Here is a 27,399-nt window from a genome sequence, read left to right as displayed (position 1 = left end):
TGTATACTGATCAACTAAGACTATTTGTATACTGATCAACTAAGACTATTTAATACCAACATATATATATATATATATATATATATATATATACATACACATAATAAATGATTGCACAACTACAAGTATTCACCCATTTATTATGGCACAATACCATGGGTTGATTTTCAGTTACGAAATGAGTTGAATGTGTAAGCAAGGTGTGGCAAGCCTGTAAATTGATATCAAGGGAATTTCCAACAGCTGATTGAGCAATGTGTATAATGACATCATCAAGAATAAAGGGAGAAAGGCCTTTCGATATGTCACAGCAGGAAAGGCACAGGTGTAAAGAATAAATGCATGATGGTACTGTGCTTACTGGGAAACTTCAATGGAAAGGGGACATTGTTAATGTTATTGTTATCACCAATGCATGTGTTTTTTTTCTAATGTGGAAAGTGAAAATGTCGGCTGTGAAAAAGTTCCTATCCTAAAACAAAATGTCCCAACCAGGGGATGGATAGAAGACCATTCCCAAAGAAGTGAATACAAAGGAAGGTTAAATTAACAGAAATATGGCACATTTATAAATCTGCTGGGAGCAGGTTGTCATCAAATGGAAAGCAACAACAGTTTATATATATTATTATTTTTTTTTACATTTGCATGTTGTATTCAGTCCAACACTGCACATCAGCAGAGCTATATCCCACTCACCGTGATGCAGGGTGGGCACCGCCCTATGCTGAGGGGATTTCTATGGGATTTCTCTGCAACAGAAATAGACATCTTGGAGCAAAACCCGAGATGAGACAATTTATTTTACAGCAACCACCCCAAACACGAAGTCAATGCTGCACAAAGTTGGCTTAAAAAAAAGAATGACCATTGGATGACTAACTCCTAATGTTACTTGATAAAGCTTCTGCAGTTTTGCAAAGAAACAAAAAGAATTGAGGATAAATTGCAAGGACCACAAGTACAAATCTGATGCAGAGCAATCCACATACGATAGACACTGCCACTGCTGTCAAACTGCCTCAATACAATTTTTATTTGATGTAGGTGAATATGAAAACATAAATATATTTCAGATTTATACTTAATTTAAATTGATTTGGAGAATTGTTTGCAGTGATTTGTGAAAAAATTGAAATTACACCTACTGCGATTCAACTCAATAAAACATGAAAACCCTCCAAAGGGACTAGTGTGATACATTATATAGGCACTGAATGCCAGTTGAGACATTTTATGAAGACAACACACACAGACATAATCTGATATATGTTGAACTCAAAATTGCAATGCAACCCTTCCCAAAACAATTTAGTAAAAACATTAAATAAGGTGGAAGAATTAAACTCAGAATAACAGTGTGTAGTTAATATGGTATTAAAAGCCTAATTCCTATTTGGCATTGCATTAAAATATTTAAATCTTCTGGCATATCTCATATAGCTATCGAATTTTCACAATAATTTCAGATATGCCTCTTTCTAAATTATTCTTCACGCAATATTCTACAGTTGTGGCAGAACTATGCCTCCTATGTGTCTTACAGTTCAATTTGTAACAATTTGACAATTAAAACATTATACAAGTACATGCGAAAGGAAATACAACACACACTTGTGCAAAATGTGTATTTCAAACCTAAAACATAGCTTAAAAAGAGCTTTATACAACATTCAGAACATTGATATAGCAGCAATCATTACTATGTGCTATGTAAAGATTTTATAATGGAGTAATAACATCCTTAGCTAACCACAATGTCATACTCCCTCTGTGTGTGTGTGTGTGTGTGTGTGTGTGTGTGTGTGTGTGTGTGTGTGTGTGTGTGTGTGTGTGTGTGTGTGTGTGTGTTGTAATCCCAGTTTCTCTGTCTTTTTCTTTTGGCAGTTGGGCCGAACGCGTGTGCATGTTGGTGCATGCGAGTACAGCCTCTATTTTAAACTGTTGGTACTCCCCATTTCTTCCCATCCCGCCCTTCAGACTCTGAATGTTGTATATGGATCTTTTAAGATGCCAAACAGCACTGTTGAGAAAAGGTCAAAGTTAAAAAAAAAAAGAAAACGAAAACATAGTGTACACAAGAACATCATAATATATTAGCTTTGTATATCTTTCCCTTCACCCTTGACACAAGAGGTGATACAGAAAAAAAAGCATAGCTGGGAGCAAGCAGAATTGATCATTTTCAGTATGAATTACACAGAACCTCTGGCAAATCTCTATTGGACATATCTTTTTCCAGATATATACAGCTAGGCTAATTGTAGGTTGTATACATGTATAAGGTATAATGCACACACTGCCCTTCAATCTTCTGCATCCTTCAGTATAAATATTTATGGGGTGTGGATGGAGACTACCAACAGTGTCACCCTACAACCGAATGATCCCATATGTCCCAACAGGCTCTCTCTGTTATAACTGTGGAGAATATTTCAGATGCCCTCAATGTCTGCACACAAATTATCAAGGGAAGAGTTATATACCCAGTCACCAGAAGGGGACAGCACTGGCTAGTCTTTCACATGGGTCCACAGGGCCAATGGGGTTCATCGGTCAGGAAATCCAAGAGGTGTCCCTCTACAAGGATTAGCACATGACCACACAGATGAGTCCATCCCCTGCCTGCACCCATCCAGTGTCCTTTCCAGTCCAGCCTGGCTCTATCATTTTAAGAAGACAACATAGAAAGCCATGGCCATACAGGATATCGCCACGGCAATGTGAAGTCGCGTCCCTATTACCGCAGCTGAGGAGAAAGATGGAGGAAAAAGAGGATGAGTCAATAAGTAACAGGTCAACTACAAACATACAGAAAAAGGAAAATACAGCTATGTTAACAGCTATGTTAACAGTAAAGTGAGTATTGTGGACAAAGTCAAGAGTCTAGCATTTCAGTGTGGTCTGGGAATATTTGGGCAGTGTCACATTTTTTGTCGTTTCGATTATGGTAACAGGATACGAACAATGATGGAGATTAAAGTTTTGGCTTCGAGCATTATAGATTTTTATATGCCTTTTCCCCCACATACATAGGCCTTTTTCATTAACATTCTTATTCCACATGTGTGCAATAACAGATTTTGTTATTGCACACATGTGCAACTTAAAACAATGACTTGATTCTGTTAACAAGATAACAAGTATGCCAATTTTCCAGCTCTGCACACACAGACACAGAAAATATATCAAAGATACTATTCATATGTTTCAGATTTAACTTTGCTGACAATACTTTTAAAATAATTCATTTTCAAGTTTTAGGTATACCAACAGGGACAATTTTGTGTAGAAATAACAATGTTCATTTATCTACCTTTGTAGAAGACGCCCCACACTCCTTTCTTCTCTGACAGCAGCCAGCTGTTGATGCGAGGCACCTTTTTGAGGTATGCACAAGTGCAGATGAACAGCAGGCCAAACACCAGGATGCCATCGAAAGAGTACACTATGGCAGAAGGGGAAAATATTATCACACAGACACATCTGTCTTACCTGCCAGTTCTCCCACAGCACACACATTCCAATACATTTTTTTAGCTGAATTAAATTAGACAAAACAGTCACAGAACTAGAGCAGAATCAAATGTGAAAGGTTGAGTTTACACACATGCCGTTCCACTTAATTTCAACCATCACCCATATATGTATGTCAGTGATTTATCGTCCAGGTTTGAGGGACAGATGATGTTACTGCTGCTTTGTGTCTGATATTGACTCCACTATTCAAAGTAACTTTATTCAAACCCTGTGGATTTCCCTTACACGTAACACAAACTGGGCTGTGGACTGTGGGTATGTCCAGAGTAGCTCGGCGTAGAAGCAATAACGTTAAACATTTCGTTTAAGTTACCCACATAAAACAGCTATGTCAAAGACTAACCGCTGTTGACTCCCATGCTAACATATTTTCTTGTCTGTTTCGATTATTGTTGTTGTCTAGCTATCTGGATGTTGTAGCATTAGCCACCGATACCCTGACCGTTAGTCAAAACTAGTTGGCAAGAAAGATTGTAGCCTGATAATAATACAGTGTTATAGGTTTTAGAAAACTGTGCAATACACATGCAATTGTAACAAACAATTGATTTATTAAAGTGGGTACCGACTAAGAGTGCTGCCCAGGGCCACGTCTACAGCTAGCCTAGCTTCCACGTTAGCCTCCCGTCCAATAAGTAATCAGCTAGCCGAACTTACATGTCACGTCCTTAGCTAGTTGCATAACACATGAAACTTACCATTTGTCATATTCGCAGTTTGCTCTTTGACTATGTATTATGACAGTTTCTTCCTTTACATTAGCAATCCATCATGTAAAATAAAGTGGAGACGCCGTGGACTACTTCGCTTGGCAGTCACTCGGTTGACACTTCCGGTTTCAGTGGTTTACAATTTTCTTTTACGTTTTACGTTTAGTATACATTTAGCATTACTGCCATCTACTGGAATATATGAGTTATTAAATATGAGCAGCCGGGCATTGAACGTATGCTTAAATCGATTGATTGATAAACAATAAGGAATACACGTTATTGACTTTCTCAATCATCTGATACTTGTATTTCGTTTACTCTTCCTTTACATTTATGTAACCATTAATCAAAAAAGGCAGTTGTTTGGAGAATATATGGACAGGACTGGTAATATAGAAATACTGCACACAAGAAATCAGAAATAAAAAATATTAGTGGTACTCAGGGGTTCCCTTGTTCCCTTCTTAATGAATGTGGCCAACACACTGAGCTCTTCCATATGTGACATGGAGGCAGCAGACATGCCTGCAGTAGAAGGAGGATATGCAGGATTAAAAGGTGGTGAAAAATGCTGGCTCTGCTGCAACTCTGAACCTGGACACACCTTGTGTTAGGGACGGATGGGGATTAAACTGAGCTTCCGCCCAGACCACAATGAGCTGAGACCTCTGTAGAGCACATCTCCACCCCATTCTCCCCGAGGTCAGCAAAAAAAAAAAACCTTTTTCTATAACAAGGACTGGTGCTTTCTCCAGTGTTATCAACCTGCTGACACACACACACACAGTAATGCATTTGTACATGCCTCAGCACATTCCTAAACCTATTACTGTACCTATATATTTTAGATATATATTATGTATTGATTGGTCCCAATAAATGTATTTATTTTCACCTGTTCACGTATTTTACATCATTCCTACTATTTGGATTATCACCCTACCATTACTTAATTCGATACTTCTCTATATAATATTTGGTGCAGAACATTGAAATTGTCAGTATTTGTCATGTCCAGTTGTTTACTGTTTTTAATGTGACTCCAGAAAATACCTCCCTTCCTGATCTACAGATTAAAGAACAGCCGTGTTTGTTTTGCTTGTAATTCATGTTGCATCATCCCAATCATTGCACTTAACCTTATCCCTCCATATGTCCTTCTTGCCTTGGAGACAACAGAAGAGTCTCTCCCGGAGAGACTGGAACAAAGGGTCGAAAGACAGTTAATAAGATTTGATCACAGGACAGTGAAGCACACCTGTTCAGGTCAGCTTCGCTGAAGCTGACGCTTGCTGTGTCCTTCTTCCACACTTCTTCTGTGAGAACTGCACATTTCTTTTTGTCAGCAATGCGTCTCTACCATAGCACTCAGGTAAGACTGATTATTTCTTCTGTGGTAGTATTTGTTTTCCCCATGACCTCATATTTGAGTTTGTCTGTGTTTGTTCTGGGTTCAGGTTTTCAAAGAGAAATGGGAGAAAATTGTTAGGGTTTTATAATATAGGGATTAAAATAATTTCTAAAACAGCACATTTGTGTCATGTTGAATATAGTTACAAAACATGTTAACTTTATGTTGCACAATTTGTTGTCTCAGACATGTTTAAATAAGTAGATGAGATGCGTTGATTCCTGTCTTATGACGAGTTAGATTTAAAGGTTAAAATGTTTTGAGTCGATTTGCATGTTTTGTGCAATATAAAAATGTATAAAAGATCTTTCAGTTACTATTTTACTTACCTGCCTGATCTTCTTCCTTCAGGTATCACAACAAACGGCTCTTCAAAATAAAACAGGTAAGATCAAATCAAACCAGCATACAGTCAGTTACAATGCTTTAGTCAAAGAAACAAATGGCATGATCTTCACATTTGGTCAGAATATATAGCCCATCACTTAAAAAGTCACTCTTATAATAACTCATGCAACTTCCAAATAATATAATTTTTTTTATATCGAAGGTCTGCACATATTATATATGTAAAAGAGTTGCCATCATGGATATGTGACCGTGTGTGCTGGCTTGTATTTATATGTGCCAGAGAGACATCACTGCTGGATAGTCCGAGCAAGTCAGGTGACTGAGAGTCCACAACAGGAGTCTGGTGACCTCATCCGTCCCACGAAGATGCCAAATCCCATCCTGGCAACTTACCAACGCAAAGATCTTCACAAAGAGCTGCTCTTCTGCCACACGAGGTGAGAAAACACAGAGTACCTGTTGGTCAGGTCACAGAGGCACCAGCAGTCAAGGAAGTACCTTACACCTCATTTTTCCAGGTGACGTTCTTTACGACTTGTGTGTAGAAAGGACAGGTGGCGATGGCTCAGGAAGCAGCAGGAGTTCAACAGATCAACATTTTATTTGTCTCCTGCCTCAGTCAGAAAATCCGCTTAAGGGCTCCCTCTGTCCAGCTGACTGGCGTTGTGGCCTGGAATAAGCAACATGTTCAGGTGGTGTTTAACACCGATCAAGTCACAAGTACAACACCTTTGACTAATCTCTCATTAGGCGGCCTAGTCCTCTCACTCTGTGCTTTCAGTATATGTGTCTATCTGCATTGGATTAAAATGCAATAGGGAAGAGGTTTCATGGTATTTTTTTAAGGTTGCCACATATTTGTCTAGCGATGTGTATTTTTATCAGTTCTTTGATCCTCAGAGGTCTACTGCCCAGAAAGAAGCCAGAGCTGCAGTGTGTGCTGGAACACAGACGGAGAGAGCAGCACAAGCAGAGGGAGCTGGCCCTCCATCCTCCCTCCGATTTGGAAGCAAAGCTCTGCTCGAGGCAGCAGAGAATTCAAGTTGTGAGTATTTTAGTTCAGAACAACGACAGAAGGCCGCGAGCCCGAGGGATTTCAGCATTTGCCTATATTCAATTTATTTTATGGGCATGTGCGAGCAAGCCTGCAGATGTGGCAAATAGACAATCTATGTAAGGAGGGTGTCCAAACAGATGTTTCTTGTCTTGCAGCACGAGCTGCAGGAGAAGAAGAGGAGCGAGCGCCTGCAGAACGCACCGGAGTTTGTCCGTGTGAGAGGAACCCTGAGACGCAGCCAAACGTTTTCCTTGTGACACCAGCAAAGCCATAAACGAAGAACGTTAACGTGGAACCCAGACGAGTTCCTACTGTTTGCTGCTGTCAGTGGAAAGACTATTTGATTAACAACTGTGTATTTAAGATTGGAATATGAAAATACTGCAGTATTATTTTGAGACTATACAGATGGTAGTTTGGAGTTGTTGAATCCTGCTGTCAAAATTGTTTCCTCTCAAATCTGAGGTGTGTAAAGATATTAAGCCAAAAATGTTATCAAGTCCTCTTGGTTTCGCCTTTTGTAAAGAAACAACGTAATCCTTTCAAACAATAAGCAGAAGTGAGAAGAATACACTTAAAATGTTTAATAAAACATCCAGGGAGGCTGACCAGGTATGTCGAAACAAACACTGAAACTTAGGTAATATTGAATTGCAATCCGTTAGTGACAACAGCGAGAAAATATTTGTCAGCCTTCAGAAAAACATGAACAGCCGTCATTAAACGAGCTTGGGCGCAGCTCTTTTTTTTGCAGCATTCCTCAGCTGTTCCAACACATCGTACCCTTTAAATAACGTTGTACACATTTCACAAGTTTCAGGACACAAGGACTGAGATCAAGGGTGGAGAGCTCAACATCAGGGGGAAAAAAGTCATCATTGAATAATGATTTGTGCACATTAAACTACGTTTCTTGCTTTTTTTTAAAAAGTGACCAAGTGCCAGCTGGTAGTCTGTATCATAGAGTCTATCTGAATCCGTGGTGCACTGCAAACAAACATTCACAAATAACTTGATATCGCCCCACCTTAGTTTTAAAGTATGACCGTCTACTTGGAAATGTTATCCTCACATAAGCTCCAGTATAAGGAAAAAGAAGGCCTGCTGAATAAAACACATTCAACCATTATCTCGTACACATTCTTTACATCTCCAAATACATGACACCTTATTGTTCCATTAACTGTAAACAAAACTTTCACATTTAAAAAAAGTGAACATATCTTACCCATTAAGTCTGTGAATAATAAAATCCCCCCCCCCCCACCAACACATTTATAAATAGAAATTCCAAACACAAGCAGCAACCACAGCCACTGTGCTTCTGTCCCAACTCAATAACAGTGTCTTGTGTTTGCTGCAGATAAATTAACAATAAATAAAACATCAATAGAAATTGCTTTCACCAAAAAATGTAGACATTGTGGCAGGGTAAGATTCTCCCGTCTGTGTGCTATCTACTACACTGAAATAACTTATCTTATAGTGTTGTGTAAATACTTAGTTGTACAGCAGAAGAAGCACATACAGAGGTGAGAAAGAGGCCACCAAATGGTGGAAAGGAGAGCACTGACATGAGGACGGGTCCAAATAACAAGGCCAAAGGCCATAACTGGTCAAAAATGGACACAGGGTTGGAGTTGGCTTCCTGTTCAAGAGTTAAGGGGTAATATTTTTCAGCCAGTTTCCCACTTTTTTTCCCACCTCAAGTTGCAAAACTCATAATGGAATCATAGTTAAGACTTTAATGTTTAAAACTTCATTCTACTTGCAAAAACAGAAACATAAATATTAAAAAAGGTATTAGCCATCCAGATTATACTAGTTCAAGATAAAAAAAAAAGGATTACACTTTGACTTATCAGACCTGGACACAATTAACATGGAGCCCCTAAAGTCCCCTTTCAGATTTGTGAAACCTTTATTATATTTGTGAAAAAAAGGCTGATCAAACTTGGGACTAGATTAACATGGAGACTTCAGAGAGTGAAGGAAATGTCATTGCTTTTCCTCCATCCAGAATACGTTAGACTAGGGCTAGCTCAAAAACCACTATACCTACATTTGTCTATTCTATTCAAAATGAACATGAGATCTCTAAATACTGTTCAAAACACATCCTTAAAGTGGTAAAAACAGAAAAGAATTGAGGTAGACCTGCTCTTACAGTGAAAATGGTCTTTTTTTGTTTTGGCAATTAGAATAAAGGCTCTCCAAATCTGAAATGGGCTTTCGATCAATATTAAGGCATTTACTATGTTTCGGGGAAATCATTTTGAATCATGTAACAGTGGAGAACTGTTTGAAAAACATTATACCTTCATTTTGACTTGGAATATACAAATCAGAAGCTGATTTCAGGGCTTGGCAAAAAGGACCAACATTACGGTATGCCATCCTTCCTTTGGCAGCACTGTGAGGGAGGCACGCTCCAGTCATACACATAGGACAGTCGCAGCTTCACTTCCTCCTTGCAGAGCTTGCCGTCGCGCTGCAGAGTTTGGTGTTTTTCCAACATGTCCTCCAAGCTCTGCTTATGCGTCACCAAGTATTTGTTGTTGCAGCCGCGCGATTTATACTCTGTGTCAAAGCGTGTGTCATGCGTCCGCTGCACATCCACTGGTGCCAGCCAAGCACCCAGTGACACATCCTCACTCTGCCAAGTTTTCAAGTAGCCTGCATTAAGATGCACATAACGTACCAGGTCAGCTGAGAGGAAGTAGCCCCCACCCAGTGCGTAGGGCAGGTAGTAGTCACAAAGCTCCCAGGAGCTTTCCCGCCACTTCCCAGCAGTTTTCACTCGCCCTCTCCCTGAGAAGAAGCCCCAGTACAACCGGCTGGGCTCTTTCCCCTTCAGCTCCTCCTTGAGAAGGTCTAAGCGAGCAAACGTGTCATCATCTGCTTTGAGGACAAACTTGAATTCCACATTCTGGTCCAGCCAGGAGTACATGTGCAGCAGCTTGAGTGTTAAGTTCTCATAAGAATCTCGCAAGTCAGGCAGAAGGAGCAAGTCCTTGTGCCGCCCTTGCTCCGTGTTGAGATTCTGAAGGTCGTCATTGGAAAGCCCTTGAGTTCCCACCACAAACAAAGCCAGAACATCAGAGTCCCGCTTGGCCAGCCAGGTGGTGCGGATGATGCTCCGCCGCTCTGTGTACTTAGGTCCTGTTGCGATGAGGACCACAAGGAACGCTGACAGGTCTTTGGACGCGGAAGCGGGATTGTGCTGCTCTGGACGGAGTTGCAAAGCATTGGCACGAGGGGCAAGGCCTGGAGGATCCTGGTGGCCCTGCTTCAGGGTTTCTGAGGTACATTTGGCCAAAAAGACCAGAACTACAGCAAAGCTACACACAGTGCCGATGACCAGGGCTGTCTTGTGGCGGCACACTAGACGTAACAGATTCATGGTGCAGAGTCTGGCGTGAAAAAACACAAAAGATTGTCTGCGTTAATGTCATTCAAATTGTCAGCAGCCCCAAATTACACTGCAAGCCATAGTTTCTGCAAAGGGAATGAACAAAGAGTTTGACCTATAACTTGAAAGCCTATTTTGTGTTTCTTATCTTATGATGCTTTACGTCTGATTGAAGGTGGGCAATCAGACGTAAAGTACATCACACAGCACTAAACGGCTAGACATGAGAATGTAAACAAACACTGTGCGAGCACCAGATAAGAGGTTTATTGTGTCGTCTCTCGCTTTGTTGATGGTAACACGTGGCATTACATTGGTCGTGGCACATTCAATGCCTTTGTTTTAAATGTTGGCACTGAGGTAACCATTTTTTTGGTCATAAAATACCTTTTTTTTGTTGAATAACGGTAACGTTAGCTACGTACCAAGCTGGCATTACCGTTAGTAACCGTTGTAGCACCATGCGTATTAGTTTTACTGTACGCCGTATACAAGGCTACTGTGTTTAATAATAGCAGTGATTAAAGAGGATTCGTTAGTTACCTGGGCTGACAGGAAAGTAACGTTACCTGTCCCGTGAATGACAGCCAGAGCGGGCCACAGACGGCAGCTTTGCAGGGCTAACGCTAGCTACCGAGATAAAACCCTCTGCGCACTTTGTAAGCTCACCCTGCTGAAAGCAAGCACGCACAGGTCGCTCATATTGGTCTAAACTGGAGATGGAAACCACTAAGTTAGGCGGCGCAGGTTACAATAAGCAGGTTTAATCGTTTACTGGGTGATTTGAGCAAGGTATCGATCTATATATTGTTCGGCTTTTGGTGTAAAAGCCCAGTCAGTTCTGTGGCAAAGAGGAAACGGAGGGAGCACTTTGATGACAGGCAGCCTCTGACTGGCGCATGCGCAGTAGCTCCAGTGTCGGTGCATGGTCGAGTTGGGAGAGCCAGAACAAGATCGGAAGTTATATATTCTGGCTTCAAAATTTGAAAAACAGAAGTTGCATTTGGGAATTCTGTCACTGCAATACATTTAAAGTAACTTTAATAGGATATCCATTCCCTGACAAGTTTCGTATACTATTAATCATTCAGTAACAAGGTGTTTACAAATTGTTGGCACAAATAGTGTCATTTCACACATACTGTATATGCAAATCTGTCATATGTAACAGTTTGTAGCGACTATTTTTTCATTTTTTCAATGCCGCTAAGAGGCTTGGCGGGCTCTTAACTGTTGACGCGCTCGCTGAATTCATTAATCACTCTAGTTGCGTTTTAAAGTATTTATTAAGGCAAATTATGTTAAAAATATGAAAACAAAACGACACGTTCAACAGAAAATATCGGAGCCCCACTCACCTTCTTTGTCTAACGAGAACTGCCGTGGAACTGAACAGGTGAATGAAGGGAAAACCACACCCAGGTGTTAATTAGATAGATAGATAGATAGATAGATAGATAGATAGATAGATAGATAGATAGATAGATAGATAGATAGATAGATAGATAGAAATTCGGGGATAATATCGGAAATAATAGAAACTAAAAGAGCGTGTTTAGGATAAACAAACAATAACACAGACAAAATAATTTTGGCTCCTACATTATTTTGTAATAATTTAAATAGTGTTCACAATTCAATAAAATTGAATTGAATGTATCATGTAAGGTGACCTTGGGTGTTTGAAAGGCGCCAACAAATAAAATGTATTATTATTATTAATTGTTGGCACAAGTAGCCTCGTAGACATTTTCCATATATGTGTCATGTCATCACCTAAATTAGCCTCGTATTGTTTGTATTTTAACAGTGCGTATATTTAATGTTACACACATGTGTTGTGGCAATTTAGTTGTAAATAATCGTCAAAAAATATAACATTTTAGTTTGACATTCAAAAAGAGTATAGGGGGGTTTTATTTTGAAACATGCAAGCGGAAGTCGAATGTTTCAATGCGGGCATTACGCTCGCGGATTGCATTAGCTAGAAAAATAATGGCCTCATCGTAGTAATATACCAGTGTCAGTGTCTTCTGTAATTAACTTAACTTTCAAGAAGCCAACGGGCCGTGTCATGTGAGCTCTTAGCTCGACATATTTATCCGTTACAGAACAGCTGCGTAGCGTTTCTTCACCGGGCGGTAGCTAACTGACGGTTTGCGTTGGACTCGGGACAGCGGCGATGACGCTAAGGAGAATCCGCCGACATCCTCGGACATGTCCACCTTTGCTCGCTATTCTTCTGCTCATTTTGAGTGCGCAGCTGGCGAGAGCGGCCTCCGAATACGACCCCTACAAAATCCTGGGCGTCAGCAGGAGTGCGACTCAACCAGAAATCAAAAGGGCATACAAGAACCTTGCCAAAGAATGGTGAGTGACCGACACGGAGTCCCCTAACGGTAGGCCGGCACATCTCGGCTGCTATCAGATCGCTCCCAATCAGTCAACGGTGTACGTTTGACACCAGGAACTGGTGCTTGTTATCTTAACCCATTACAAGCGTGTCTAACTGGGTGCATTTAACTCTGCATGAGCCACAAGTGAGTCATGTCATATACGGGCTTTCTTTTTTTTTTAGGCATCCAGACAAGAACAAGGACCCTAAAGCTGAGGACATGTTCATCAAGGTCTCCAAGTCATACGAGGTGAGTGAAAAAGTGTCACAACCATGGGTGCAGATGTCACTCTATTTCACACAAGCTCCAGCAATGCCTTCCTGTATGTTTTCTGTTTCCCTTTTCTGAATCATGGGCCACTCCGCAGGTATAACATGAGCAGCACATTCCTCTCACTGGTCGTTTCGTTTCCTCTCACACACACAGATTCTGTCTAATGAGGAACGAAGGTCCAACTTTGACCGCTATGGGCAGATGGAGGACAACCAGCCCTTTGGCCAGTCACAGCATCAAGGCTTCCGCGGCTTCCACAACAGCTTCTACTTTGATGAGTCCTTTTTCCATTTTCCCAGGTACAGGTTCAGTTTTTGTCTTCACTTAATTAGTTGTCGTTTAGTTTGGCTACACTTTAACTTGTCCCACTGGTGCATGCTTGTGAAGACACTGTTGGTACGTGAGTTCAGTCAACACTCCTCTGAGAATACACTCAGAATAAAAGCACCAGTATGCTTTGGACCAAAATCTTGTTTGATAAGGGCAAAACCCTTTCTGTCTCTTTTGGGGAAACATTCTTTCTTCACATTTCCATAGCAGTTTTCCTAAATATATTATTTCCCAGCATGCTGCTGTGTCCAGTCCATAGTGGATTGGTGTAGGTTGGGCTCTTCCCTGTGATTGCTTTTGGTTATTGACAATAATAAAAAAGACAAAAGTATCACCCATTTTAGTTGCGAGTAGTTATTAGTTACTTCAGTCCTGTTTCTCAAACTTGTATGATAAAGTTATGTAGTAAAACATTATGTAAATTAAACCGATAAATACGTCACCAGATAATGGATGACAGAATAATGACATGCAAATCATTTACTGGCTATAGCTTTTTATATGTGAAGATATGCTTTGCCTTTCTATTTCATGTCATTGTGAATAGAATAGCATTTGAAATGTTAGTAAAAGACAAAATACGTAATTTAAAGACATCACATTAAGCTATGCTTGGAATTTGAGTCAGTAGAGTCAGTTGCAGCTCAGAATAAAAAATCTCTATGTAGATAAATATATATACATTTAGATTTTGAGACTAAAAGGAGAACAATTGTTGCACTTTATGTGAAAATTTACAAACAAAAGGGAGAATGATCTCTGTGTCTACCCAGCCTGGTGCACTAAGCAATGACTGAACAATTTGGAGTTAATAATCAGGTCATGTCCTGACAGCCCTCTGTGGGCGCTGTCCCAAAAAAGCCTCACTGTGTTGCTTCCGACCCTCTTCCAGGTCCAGGGACTTTGCAGACAGCAAGTACCTGCTTCACCATGCACAGTTTAACAGCGATGTCCTCCCGGACAGCTACAAGAGGCCGTACCTAATCAAAGTGACCGCCGAGTGGTGCTTTGCGTGCATCCACATTGAGCCTGTCTGGAAGGAGACTGTGCAGGAGCTGGAGCCGCTGGGTAAGTCTGTTGTCACAACACTTCCCAAACACACACCACACACTCTCGGGATAAGGGTTGGTTTTCCTAAAAGCATCATAACGTAAGGTTGGTGTTTGCTCAGTTGCAGGCCATTAGGACAAATGTAATTCCACGTGTTAAGATGCTTTACAGAGTGCCATTTCATTAATTATTCATGAGGGTTTACTTGTTGTTCTTGGTTTCCTCCAATGAAGACTAAAGCCAAGGGAGGAATTAGAAGTACCGTTCCCAGCATCCTTTAGACTTCTCATTCTTAGTCCGTAAAAGAGAAGTGGACTGCCCTGGAAAACATCCCTTTTTATTTATGTACCCAATGCTCATTTCAATTCTAAAGTCGAGTTACTAACTTAAAAAAAATAACGAGTGAAATCTTATTCAGTATTGATGAAATTGGATTCGAAGATATTAAAAAACCCGTAGCCTAAAGTTAGCTCGCATACAGCTACCTCCTGTGTTGCTTGATATAAAGCAAAACCTTCCATGACCTCAATGCTATCACGCAGAGGTTTTTCATTGTTGTCACTTCACCCATTGTTCATCTAAGACTATTGCATGCCATGTCTATCTCTCATGGGAAACTGTCTAATATACGCCCATATTAGAGTGTTTAAAAATCAAGACAAGAAAACGTGTCTTTATGGTCATTTCAAAGTCAGGGTTGCTTGTTTTAATCTGTCACTGTGGTGGTATGGAAACACAGGATTCTGTGAGGCACTAAATACAGATGCATGCATCTTTTATGAACGTGTCCATTCGGCAGTCCCACACTAATTCTTCAGTGCCTAAAAAGAAAAAGCTGTTTAATGTATTCTATATAATAAATTTGAGTTCCTACTTGAGCAGCATCCAATGATTTTGCGGGAATATTGCTGCGTTTTCAGCCACATTTGTTGTAGACTCGTTTGAATATAAAAAAAAAAATCTAAAAATGTCTATGAGCCCATAGTTATGTTACCGGTTTGTCAGAAGTGTCCGTATGAAGGCAGTTCTCTCTGTTTGCTTGTACTGCTATTATTATCCCAAATCAATCATATAACATAATGTGAAATTTGGTTTAGGTTTCACCCCTGAATCTGAAACAAACAGGATCCCTTGCGTTTTGCTCTACTGCATCGGTCTTATTTTTACTACACAGGTATTGGCATTGGCATTGTGGACCTGGGCTATGAGCGACGCCTGGCCAACCAGCTGGGAGCTCACCGCGCTCCCTCCATCATTGGGCTGGTGAACGGCAGGGTGACGTTCTTCCACCAGGCTGTAGTACGGGAGCACCTGCGACAGTTCATTGAGGACCTGCTGCCCCACAAACTGGTAGAAAAGGTAAACACAACCCTATGTCAATATACTGCTATTACATTTGTGTATCTTGTGGTGAGCCGTTGCTTAATTTAGCACAAATGCATTTTGAACTAATTGCCATCGTTTGTCCAGATCACAGATAACAACTACCTGACCTTTCTGGATAGCTGGCAGGTGGAAAATAAGCCAAACATTCTCTTGTTTGACCAAGTCCCTGTTGTTCCTCTACTCTATAAAGTAAGCAATGTATTTCTGCACACGAGTAATGCACTAATTCGACTAAATGTCATAGTGGAAAACAGAGAAAGCTGTTCAGTGTGGCTCTTTAAGCTGGTTCATATTCTGGGATCTGGTTTTCCACCAATGCACAAGAGAGCAGACACATTAGACTAAAGAGGCATCTGTATGAACAGCTTTGTCTAACAAATCAATATTTCCTCCTTTGTTACACAGAGAGAGAATCATTTATTAATTATTGGAACACAGTTCCATCTGATTATATCTGTATACAGTTATGAGTTTATATTCAAACATCTTTCAGTCTCTGTTTATAAAATGTACACCTGTTTTACACCACCTGCATTCATTTGAATGTATTTATTTTTGAGGCTCTCATCTTCCCACTCTACTCTCCAGTTAACAGCGTTTGCCTTCAGAGACTATGTGCGTTTTGGCTACGTGGATCAGGGTGACACGCACAACACCCGGCTGCTGCGGCAGTTCAACATAAACACATACGCCCCCACCATGCTGCTGTTTAAGGAGGACACAGAAAAGCCGGTCGACATCATCCAGGTATGGAAATAAAGAAGCGACCCCTCCAAGTTTTTAAACGGGAGTCAACATATTTTTATAATGTTTGTCATTTTGCAAAACTCCCTTGATACATTTCTTGCTTGATGCCCTTTCACACCCCCTGCAATCCACTCTCTTTCAGGCCAGAGGGATGAAGCGACAGATCATGGATGAGTTTGTCTCCAACAACAAGTTCCTGCAGGTGCCACGGCTGGTCAACCAGCAGCTTTTTGATGAGCTGTGCCCTGTGAAGCAGTTCCATCGACGCAGGAAGTAAGACTTTGGTCCTGTACTAGAATAGGTGGACAGGCATTACAGCGGTCGTCACTGTCGGATGTAATGTTGTGTATGTAGGCTGCTGCCGCTGGTGAATTGACTGGCAATGGTTTCCGCAGGTACTGTGTGCTGCTAATCACTGGGGAGGACCCAGCCTTTCTTCCAGGAAATAAGGCTTTCCTGGACTTCGCATCGGTTAACAGAAAAGACGTGCTGCGGTTTGCGTATGTCTACCAGCGTCAGCAGCAGCCTCTCTGTCAGGCGCTACTCCACAATCAGGCTACACTCTCACCTCAGGTCAGTGGCAGAAACAAATACAGTGTATGACAGCATGTTGTACATCCTCCAACTCACTGCATTTCAACACCACTGGCAGGTGGTGATTCTTGAGAGGCGGAGCCAAGCTGGCAAGGTCATGTACCGCTCCGTAAGTGGTGGCTGGAACGGCAGTGAAGAAGACAAATACCGCCTCCACGAACAGCTGGAGCTCCTTCAGAAAGACCCCACCTATCTGAGCTCAGACGCTACCCTTCCAGAACTCAACAACGAGATGGCCCCGGTAAGACACTGCAGACACACACTCATTTTGGTTTGCTGCCGAGGGTGAAACATTTAACTAATAATGTCGTTTTCTTTTTAATTTTCAACCTCCAGATTTTTATTGTTCAGTGGATGAATGTCGCCTATGATTACATACTTCAAATATACGACGACCTTCTCTACTCAAACTGGTAAGACAGCTAGATTGGATCAGAAGCTGAGTCATGCTTCTGCATCAAGGTGTTGCCTGCTGGGGCTCTGTGGGTACATTGTAGCTGTGATGTAACCCCTTCAAAAATGCAACTGCTGTATGCAGAGGTTACAGGGAGACTGTGAGAGTGTGATTGGTTGCTCTGCGTTTTCTCCTACGTGTTTTAATGATAACATTTTTCTGTCCTTGAGGCGAGAGATGATGCCCATCCTGTCGTTGATCTTCTCTGCTCTCTTCATTCTTTTTGGCACTGTCATCATTCAGGCTTTCAGGTGAGAAACAAATCTAACCTACAGTAGAAACATGTTATTCACCATCTGTTTATGTTATCGTAGATGATTTATTTTTTTTGTATTGCATTTTCAGTGAGCCAGGTGATAGCACACCCCGGAAACCAAAGCCAAAAGAACAGCCACAAACTGAGGAAGATCTATCGAGTAGAGCCACTACTTCAAGGTAATGTAGTGAAATGAAGTGAACACAAGATGAACACAGAATACAGCAGATAGTCGATCCACAGTAGAAAGTCTGTTTTTTTATGGGCATCCTGTTTTACTCACAATATGAACGACAACAAAAGTTAATTATTGGTAGTTGTAATCATTCTGCTCTATTTCTAACAGATTGTAAAAAGAAATAAGGAACATAATCCATATAAAAGTAATCTCTCCTTTGCTGTTCCCTCCCTCTATCGTTCTCATTGGCCCATGCAGCCGACCTCCTAAGAAGGACTTTGTGGAAGTGACAGAACTGACAGACATCACGTACATCAGCAACCTGGTGAAGCTGAGGCCCGGCCACATCAACGTTGTCCTGGTGCTCACCAACACCTCCAAGAATGCTTTGCTCAGGAAGTTTGCCAAGGAGGTTTTTTCTTTCTCTGGGTAAGTCTCAGCGCTGCAGGACATCTGTTTAAAGTTTCTAATATATTCTGTTGTATGTATTCATATCCAAAAAGGAACTAGCCTTGTGAATGCAGACTATAACTAAACACTAAAACTGGTTAAGAAAACAAAAGTCAGTAGTTTTTTTTTTGTCTGCTTGCTTTAGTGATGTTGCAGTTGCTTTCTTTTTTTACGACGGGTATATAAGATAAGATAATCCTTTGTCAGTGGGAATGTACTTATTTATAAACTATATATCATGGAATAATATAAAAATGATGTACTTCTGATTGCATATTTTTTTATCCTAAACCTTCTCCAACTGCAGGACTCAGACCCTCCACTTCTCCTTTCTCAACGCTGATAAGCACCGCCACTGGATGCCTTCGCTTCTACACTCGACCTCTACCGCTATGCAGAGCGAGGGCCACTCAGACGTGGACGAGGAGTCTCCAGACTACAGCGGCCATGTTCTGGCCCTCAACGGCTACAAGAAGTACTTTTGCCTCTTCAGACCCGTCTTCACAGGGGACGATCCCAACGACTCCTCGTCCGAGACCTCATTCTCCTCTGACAGCAGGAGAAAGTCCAGGTCCAGGTCCAGGTCCACCTCCCACTCCCGATCCAGGTCCCATTCCAGGGAGGAAGGTGTCGGACCCAAGAGAGGCTCGAGTAGGGCCACCAGCATCGAAGTCCACCACAAGCTTGACAGACTGGGACTGTGGATGGAGAGGCTAATGGAGGGCACGCTACCCAGATTACAGGTCCCCGCATGGCCCTCCCTCGGCGAATCCACTAACTCCTCCGCAGAGAGCTGAGGTCCAAGTGAGAAAGGTCAGATAGTATTGCCTCCTGATTAAGTTCTTTTAGCAAGAAAACTGCAGAACCACAGTTTTTACATCATTATTTAAGTTCCCTTACGCTGAGGTAGGATGCAAACTGTTTACAGAAGGTCTCATTTCATCTGTTTCATAGTGCGAAGCAGATGGAAATGGATGGCTAAGAGTAGTTTGCCACCACAAACCTTCAAAATGCGCAATGGAGGGAAAGGCTAAGTCTGTGCTGCATGGTGCTGCTTCATGTCTTCTGTACAGGAAAGGAGGGAAAATAAGAAAACAACACTGTAGCACACACATACACAGTCAATCTTCACACGCACACAGGTTGTGTTGAAGGTGGTGTTCCGTCCCTGTTTATGACCCACAAACGTTCCATCAGCCATGGTACACACGTTAGCTGTAGCTAGCTGTGTGTGTGTGTCTGTGTGTGTGGGTGTGGGTGTTACAGATTAGCTCTTGTTCTCTGTGTTTTCCTCTCTTTTTAACTCTTGTCTCAGACAGTTAGGTAAAATCACTTACAGCGCTTACAATAAGCACCTTTTTCACTTCTTAAGTCCTTTGAACCACCAAGAGCCTTTGCTTTTGAACATTTGCTTTGAGCTAGAAGTAATTGACAGCCCTCTATCAATAAGCAACTTAGTCGCATAACACCATTGTTATTTCATTTTTTTTATGTTAATGATTGAACAGGAGTCTTCCTGATATTTGTCTGCTCAGACCAAGTTGCCATGTCTTGCTGCTGTTTGTTTAGGGATTTAACATTAAATATGCTCCCAGCCAAGTTGCTGATGAAGTTAAATATAATTTGGGATAAGTGGGGAATGTTGAAGTCTGCCTTTTTGTTTTTATACTTGCTGTATTCTTTGGGGCTGGTTTAATTTTTTTTTTACGTTGATTGTCTGAGTCGAGGGTAAAAGATAAATCCTACCATATATACTTGCCCTGGTTAGATCTGCACCCTGAAACCACTGTAAATTTCAATGCATGGAACACGCAGACCGTCACCCCCATCTCCCTCCTCCTTTAACTCTGTAATTGAATCATTTGCTGCTCAACAAATATTTGCAGTACACTGTAACTCGTAATCTTTTTCTTCTTGAATAGCCTTTGAACTCCATATGTATCTTTACCCTACTGTGAGAAATGAAGTGTAAATTATTAAAAAGAAACTTTTAAAACAGTTTATTTATTAAAATGTGTGGATACAATATGCCATTTTCTGTCATCCTTCTTTAAACTAAGAACTAAGTAACATTTGTATCGACAACAATACAGCATTCAATGCAAATACGAACATGAAATGCTAATTAAGACACAATGCTTTTTCCAGCTAGTCTGACAATTAGCTTGATGTAACAATAATAATATATCAATCCAGTATAATAATAATATTACAGTATACATAAAGTCAATTTAAATATAAGACGTTCAGCAGATAATACAAGTACAAATATATTCCCATACATTGAACTCCTGATAAACATGAATACATTTTCAGCAACATGTGAATTATACATTGTGCATTTGATGGCGGTTCAAAGAAGCACCACTTGTGTCTGTGTGTGTTTCATGCTCAGTACTCATTAGGAATGTCGAACACTTTCTTCATGGACAGTTCTTCAGGGCCAAAGGAGACGGGCAGCAGCTCATCCACACTCATCTTTAGGTACGAGCCGTCAGGCTTTGACAGGTAGACGGCCCAGTCGGCTCCAAACTGTGAGGGAAATTACATAAAAAGAAACACAGCAAGTAGTCAAAGCAACCCTGGTTAATGATTCGTCTGTGTGGTCCTGACAACAAAATGTTTTTTTTAAAAATTAGAATACATCATCAAAAACTGCACCAGTAGAACCAGCAGAGATTATACCTCTCTTATGAACTGCCTGCAGCCACCACACGGGGAGATGAACTGGTCATTGAGGTCACTGCAGGGAACACGCAAGGTCAAATTCAGTTGAGCAACAAATCTGGAGAAACGTGTTGAAAACAGACCTCTATAAATCTTTGTATTTCTACTGAAGACATGGCTCATACAGGCCTTATCATCATAAAGAGAAGCTTGCATGCTGATCGACATATTCACATGCAACGTTTTCTTGCCACACTTGTTGGTCAACAGTTTTATATAAGACAGACTTTAGTGAAATAATGGGGAATAATGGGGACATTTTGGTAATACAGGAATGGTTTGACGGGTGCCGCCGCCTTGAAATTAGACGTGAACATTACCTCGCAATTGCTATTGCTTTGAAACTCCTGTAGCCTTCGGACACTGCCTTTGATATAGCGTTCCTTTCAGCACACACACCCAGATTGTAACATGCATTCTCCACATTGCAACCTATCAGGGACACAGTGACAGTCATCACTTATTTTTAGTGCATTTGCTTCGGCAAAATAAAACAAGAAAAGAGAGAAAAACAAACAAGCTGGAGTCATTAAAGGAGGCGTTTTCCATCAAATGGGGGTTGTCTATTTACTTCTTCTCATGGTCAAACAGTTATACAACAGGTCATTGCACTCAGCAGGTTGCCATGCTATTTGCCCCCGCTCGGGTACACGTGACTCGCTTTGTTCGGTCCAGCAGCATGAACAAGAGAGTTGCATCTTTGCCTCGTTGTTGACAATCATATAACATCCCCGTCAGTGTGTACAGTGCTGTTGATGCAAGTGACACAATGACAAAAGGTCAACACAACTCATGGGAAGGTTGAGATTTGCTGATCCTGAAAAACGTGACTGTCAATCGATTGGAATGATAAAGACTCATCCTGGTGAGGATTCAATGGGGAGCTGCTTTAGGGAGACGTGATTTATTTTTATTTTTGTGCAATTCAAACATGGCATCATCAACACCTTTACAGGTTCCATCGATACAAAAGGATTGCCAAGTGGAAAAATATTCATATATATTTAAGTTTAAGTTTATATTTAAGTGCTAGACGTGCCTACAATTAAACATTAATGACTTAATAATAAAATAGGATTAACAGGATGACAGGATCAATAAGGGAGACAAGAAACAAAATAAGTATCATACATATTGTACAAGGAGTAAGAGCATAGTTCTGTCTTAGCTGCCATGCAGATCAGTGGGAAATTCCCTCTCACAAACTTTGTGCATTGGCTCCTTAAGTAATTTTTAAAGATTTCATTTTAAATTCACTTATGAAAATAATACATTTAGGGAGACATTATAAAATCCAACCTTTCCTCACCAGTCAGTCCAGTCTTTACGACTGCCTGTTGTCAGGTTCTCACTAACATAGTGCAGCAAAATGAAACTGATCAAGCAAATTATCAATCTTTGTACATTTAATGAATTTGGTTACTTGATCTCAAACAGTAGCATCAAAAGACTCAATGTGGGAAACGTTTGCTGATTCATTAAAGTCTACTTGCTGATAAAGAACGTGATTAGTTTTAGAAAGTTGATACTCAAAAGATGATCAGAGGCTTCATGTGTATCTTACCTGTAAACACACAGTTGTCTAAGGTCAGGAGAGCGGCTCCCACTCTGAATTTGCTGTAAGGACAGTAGGCTTGCTGCTTCGCCTCCTGAGACTGTTGGATCAGCTTCTTGACTGTCTCCTGGGACAAGTGGCTGGAGCTACAGTCCTTAATATGCATCACAGCCCTGCTCAACTTTACTTGGTCCATGATTGCTCTCGGGGTTTGTAATTCTGTTATTGAGTCAGTGAATGAGTCGATGGTAGCTCAGCTTTAAATGGGAAAGGGGGAAGGGGGGCAGGGGGGCAGTCAGCCAATCACTGGCGAGCATGTCGATGCGCTGTCATGAGGCAATGGGAGGCGTTTTGTTGTTGCCATTATTCATATATATGAATAAAATTACTAATTGCCTTTGTTCCTTATCTATTGTGTATTAGGGTGTGATTGTTGACAAATAACAGTGGAGAGACAGTTTGAGAAAATACATATCTTTATTTTTAACTCCAGCTTCTATTTCAGTGGAGAAATGTAGCATTCAAAGACCAACATGACCTGACATGATCCGCACAATCTGTGACTTCTGGACAACGCTACAAACACAAAAGAACAAAATACAAAGTGCATTTAGTTGTAGGAATATATGTCAGACTTTGAATTCATAATAACCCGTTCTCTCTCTCTCTCTCTCAGATGATGTTCACTAAGTTGTAAAAAAAAGTGACTTTTTAAAATAAAATATTTTTCAGCAGTGTTCACACATAGGTGTTTGTTATAGATGATCTATTTCAGCAAATATGTTCATGTACTGTATAAAAGTACTGCATAAAAGACAACTAATATATCCATTAAGGCCTCAGGGTCCATTAGGATCCATCCAAATCTTCATCACAGTCCTGTCTTAGGTGGGTTTGTTATTAAGAGTCTCATCAGCTGTTCTGGGTGACCCAGTCGATCCATCCGAGGTAGTTTCTGACCTTAGTGTAGACTCCAGGGTAGTAAGCATAGGCACAGCCGATGCCCCAGGACACAATGCCCTCAAATCTACCGTTACAAACGAGAGGTCCACCTGAATCACCCTGAGGATGGAAAAGGAAACAGTTCAAAGTTGGTGTTCAGGTTATGCGACACGTTTTGATGTACATTACCCCCCAAAATTGTGCTTGTGTGCTTGTTTCCTTTGTTTTTGTTTCCGCCATCTTGGATTTTTTGCACCCAGTGAATGGAAATGACCGTATTTGGACTGCGGAGGAGGGATGGATGGATTTGGCAACCCCGAGCAGCTAACTTACAACAGGTGTCCGTCAACATCAGTGATGTCTATTTCAGTGTCTGTGTTGAATACTTGGAAAAACAGTTGAAGGGACCTATTTGAGGTTCGGGCCCTATAAGGCTACAAGAGTCAGACACACTATTGTGTAATATGGCTTTGAAGCTTGTTAAGAAAAAGCATAAATGCAGGTACAGAGGGAGACTTAACGTTCCCAGCCTTGAACATGTTATGGCGTTGGTTGTGTGTCAATCTGCAGATGTTAAATAAAGACATTATCTTGTTTGCAATTCTTTTTTTTTTTTTACAGAAAAATGCATCCACACAGTTACTCATTGTTTTTGAACCTTGCCTGTTTTCCCTTTGACATTGATCTTGCCTCACCCTTGTCTGCCTTGTTTGCCTCACTGACTGATCTCCTCTGTACCAAACTCCAGCCAGTAAAGACCGTTTTACCTTACCGGATCGTGTGCTGAGTCATGCTATTGAGTGTGCTTGTGCCCAGCGTAACACAAGTATTTTTTTGTCCTACATTATTACATCATAGGTAACTGATTATGAGTTGCTATACGTGTAAAAACAAAACGTAATGCCTCACCTGACAGGAGTCTTTTCCACCGAAGAGCGAGCCGGCACAGATCATGTTGTTTGTGATCCTGAAGTAGTAGTAGTACCGGCAGTTGTTAAAGATGTCCACGTCCACAGACCTGAGGACAGGTGACAGCCTGTAGCTGTTGAGCCAGGTCACACCCCAGCCGCTGACGGTGCACCGGGCAAGGTCGGCCAAGGGCGGTGAGTTGGGATCTGGCAAAGAGACCGGCTGGACCCAGTTGTTGATGACAGCTGGACGGTCCAGCTGACCCACAGAGAACATATTCTTCACTTAGTGACCACAGAAAGCTCATTCTGAAGGGAGCGTACATTTTTTTTATTTGCATACAAATGTGAGTAAAGAGGGTTATTGCATTTCCAAATGAATGCACTAGAAATTCATTTTTGTTGAAACATTCCCAAATACGTGATACAAAGCAATGAGTCAGCATTCACTAACTTGACACATCTCTGTGTCAATCAATAACCTAAATCACAGGATCTATTTGAAATCCACAGACACAACCCTTTGTCACATTGCACAGTAGTCCCTTACCTTAAGCAGCATGATATCGTTGTCAAATGACCAGTGTTGGTACTGGTAGTGCCTGATGACCACGGAGACCTTGAACACCTGCTCAGTGCCCTCGTCCTTGCCGAGGCGGTGCTCACCCAGGACCACTTTGATCAGGTGACTCCTAAAAGAGCACAGCAGAAGGTGTTGGTGTTTGTTCATCAACGTCACAGATGAGACAACATTTCTTTCAAAGTTGTGTAGTTTTTCAAAGTAAATCAATTAAATATTCGTTCTACACAGCTTTGACATTTGAATGCGAGGTGCAGCATGGACGTTTACTAAATCTGGCCCTGTAGGTCCCCTGGATGTAAAACTGCAGTAACTCACGGCCTCCAGCAGTGGGCGGCAGTCACCACCCACTGCCGATTGATGAGGGTGCCTCCACAGACGTGGTAGTTCATGAACAGGATGGAGGCCTGAAACTTGATGTCGGAGGGAAGCACCTCTACACCCCCGATGATTCTCGTCCCGTACAAACCTAAGAGCCGAGGAGTTGATGAGACACACAGGGACAGATAGGTTTATCCTGCTCTCGAAGAAAAGCTCGTAGCTTTTAGGTTTTACTTCGTGTTACATAAAGTCATCCCTGTGTGACTGAAGGGTTAAAGGTTAAGAAGACAGCGTGTCTCACCTGTTAGGTTGACAACAAGCAGAAGGAGCAATGAGAGGTGACAGGGTGCAGTCAAGTTCATCTTAGTAGCTAATCCAAGAAGAAAGAAGATGGTCAGTTCACAAGCCATGAACATAAAATGTCCAGTAAATCATTTTGCATCTACTTTCTATTTAACTATATGTGTGCCTATGTTAACAAAGTAATACCAGCACTTTGTTCAGGTATCCTGTTTTACCAACCACAATGATCAAAAGCATAAACTTCTGTACATGAGGGTTTTGTTCTGCAGGTTCAAGTCAATACCAAAACCCAAATGTCCAGAATTGATTCTTGATCCTACAGCCTTTAAACTTCTACAACTAAGAACATCTTTGTTCAACATTTTACGTTTGATAATTACCCTGCATTGTCAGAAATGAAGTTTCATTTTTAACTAATTCAACTCCAGCCCGGTGCTTAAGCCGCAGCCCCACAGCTGAGTAACGACAATACACATCACACACGTAACACATGATACGAAGCCGTCTCACCTTATCGAGAATCAAGTAAGTAAACAGTCCTAGCATCCACTCAGTGGCACACACACTCTCACACGCTGCTCTCATACCGCGACGTACAGTGAAGCTTGAGGACTCTCAGGCCTCTTTTATACTGGAAACATGCCCATCACTCTCATTGTTCCGCGCCATTGTCCGCCATATATCTAAGCACACACGGAAAGCCAAGAGCGTGACCTAGTACATGATTTTTTTTTTTTTTTTTTTTCAAACAGCCATCTCTTCCATTTCGTCTCTTTCTAAAGCCTTTGTTCTCAAAGATTCAGCCTATTGTCCAGTAGTGGAGACAAAGTGAAGCTTCACAGAGATGAAACCCAACCAGCCAGAGAAACGTTAGAATATAACCACCAGACGTGTCGTGGGTGTATCCAGTGATGTTGCAGAGGGCATGACAAATGATGTCTGAGTATGATATATTAGCCTCACTCTCAACCTGAGAGGTAGAGTGACATAACGCTTGAAGGAGGAAAAACTTCCTCAGAAACCCCTGTTTACTGGTATTGGGCTGAGAGTTACAGTTACTGAGCCTTTTGTACTCCTGTTTGTCTTCGACTTAGGGTCAACATAAAACAATGAAAGCCAAATCAGTGCCACAGTCTGATCCAGCAGGGATTTAACTCTTGTCTGCAGCGTCCGTCCTCTCCTCTCTCGGCCCTTTCCATCTCCCCAAGTGTCATTTTCAATGTGTTTCTCCACTCTTAGTTCCCACACACAGGGGCGTATGGTTTGTAACTCATAGCCTCCCTACAGTCTACACTCCCCAAGGTGTCATTCCAGCTGTGACAGGGGAAGGTGATAGCATGCTCTGCTCTCCCACAGGTAAAAAAGCTGAGATGACAAACAGCGCCTTTGTGTGTGTGTGTGTGTGTGTGTGTGTGTGTGTGTGTGTGTGTGTGTGTGTGTGTGTGTGTGTGTGTGTGTGTGTGTG

The 27,399-nt window shown here is 41.4% G+C and overlaps 6 protein-coding genes across 7 annotated transcripts; 2 read left to right on the top strand and 4 right to left on the bottom strand.

Moving 5' to 3' along the window:
• Nucleotides 1–784: 784 nt before the first annotated feature.
• On the bottom strand, nt 785–4,376 carry tmem167b (transmembrane protein 167B). The gene is made up of 3 exons (XM_084023079.1): nt 4,239–4,376; nt 3,317–3,448; nt 785–2,749 (listed from the first exon to the last, which is right to left on the bottom strand). The coding sequence occupies exons 1-3, from the start codon at nt 4,246–4,248 to the stop codon at nt 2,667–2,669; spliced, it is 225 nt and encodes a 74-aa protein (XP_083879205.1). The 5' UTR covers nt 4,249–4,376; the 3' UTR covers nt 785–2,666.
• Nucleotides 4,377–6,381: 2,005 nt separating this feature from the next.
• LOC311027572 (protein FAM107B) lies at nt 6,382–7,329 on the top strand (the record flags this gene model as incomplete). The annotated part of the gene is made up of 3 exons (XM_084031635.1): nt 6,382–6,452; nt 6,916–7,060; nt 7,228–7,329. 3 exons carry the CDS (start codon nt 6,382–6,384, stop codon nt 7,327–7,329), a joined length of 318 nt encoding a protein of 105 aa, XP_083887761.1.
• A 337-nt stretch (nt 7,330–7,666) lies between these two features.
• b3galt6 (UDP-Gal:betaGal beta 1,3-galactosyltransferase polypeptide 6) lies at nt 7,667–11,483 on the bottom strand. Of its 2 annotated transcripts, none has more exons than XM_084038356.1 (2): nt 11,054–11,483; nt 7,667–10,485 (listed from the first exon to the last, which is right to left on the bottom strand). In XM_084038356.1, exon 2 carries the CDS (start codon nt 10,473–10,475, stop codon nt 9,456–9,458), a length of 1,020 nt encoding a protein of 339 aa, XP_083894482.1. In that variant the 5' UTR covers nt 10,476–10,485; nt 11,054–11,483; the 3' UTR covers nt 7,667–9,455. The 2 variants fall into 2 exon arrangements, with proteins under 2 accessions (XP_083894482.1, XP_083894481.1); XM_084038355.1 differs by having other exon boundaries at nt 11,028–11,482.
• A 961-nt stretch (nt 11,484–12,444) lies between these two features.
• On the top strand, nt 12,445–20,626 carry LOC311031540 (dnaJ homolog subfamily C member 16-like). The gene is made up of 15 exons (XM_084037873.1): nt 12,445–12,854; nt 13,063–13,129; nt 13,307–13,452; nt 14,376–14,551; nt 15,708–15,892; nt 16,004–16,108; nt 16,508–16,666; nt 16,809–16,939; nt 17,062–17,239; nt 17,319–17,501; nt 17,597–17,673; nt 17,885–17,965; nt 18,060–18,149; nt 18,407–18,577; nt 18,906–20,626. Exons 1-15 carry the CDS (start codon nt 12,667–12,669, stop codon nt 19,393–19,395), a joined length of 2,427 nt encoding a protein of 808 aa, XP_083893999.1. The 5' UTR covers nt 12,445–12,666; the 3' UTR covers nt 19,396–20,626.
• A 142-nt stretch (nt 20,627–20,768) lies between these two features.
• cdab (cytidine deaminase b) lies at nt 20,769–23,132 on the bottom strand. Its single transcript, XM_084037886.1, has 4 exons — nt 22,890–23,132; nt 21,646–21,757; nt 21,284–21,341; nt 20,769–21,130 (listed from the first exon to the last, which is right to left on the bottom strand). Exons 1-4 carry the CDS (start codon nt 23,074–23,076, stop codon nt 20,990–20,992), a joined length of 498 nt encoding a protein of 165 aa, XP_083894012.1. The 5' UTR covers nt 23,077–23,132; the 3' UTR covers nt 20,769–20,989.
• A 516-nt stretch (nt 23,133–23,648) lies between these two features.
• Nucleotides 23,649–26,525, bottom strand: LOC311024880 (trypsin-3-like). The gene is made up of 6 exons (XM_084027455.1): nt 26,445–26,525; nt 25,933–26,001; nt 25,629–25,779; nt 25,281–25,422; nt 24,732–24,989; nt 23,649–23,942 (listed from the first exon to the last, which is right to left on the bottom strand). The coding sequence occupies exons 2-6, from the start codon at nt 25,991–25,993 to the stop codon at nt 23,793–23,795; spliced, it is 762 nt and encodes a 253-aa protein (XP_083883581.1). The 5' UTR covers nt 25,994–26,001; nt 26,445–26,525; the 3' UTR covers nt 23,649–23,792.
• Between the last annotated feature and the right edge of the window lie 874 nt (nt 26,526–27,399).

Source organism: Eutrigla gurnardus (assembly GCF_963514095.1).
Source record: "Eutrigla gurnardus genome assembly, chromosome: 2".
In the NCBI taxonomy this organism is placed as follows: domain Eukaryota; kingdom Metazoa; phylum Chordata; class Actinopteri; order Perciformes; family Triglidae; genus Eutrigla; species Eutrigla gurnardus.
The sequence above is the reverse complement of the archived record's forward strand: the minus strand, read 5'-3'. Positions and strand labels throughout refer to the sequence as shown.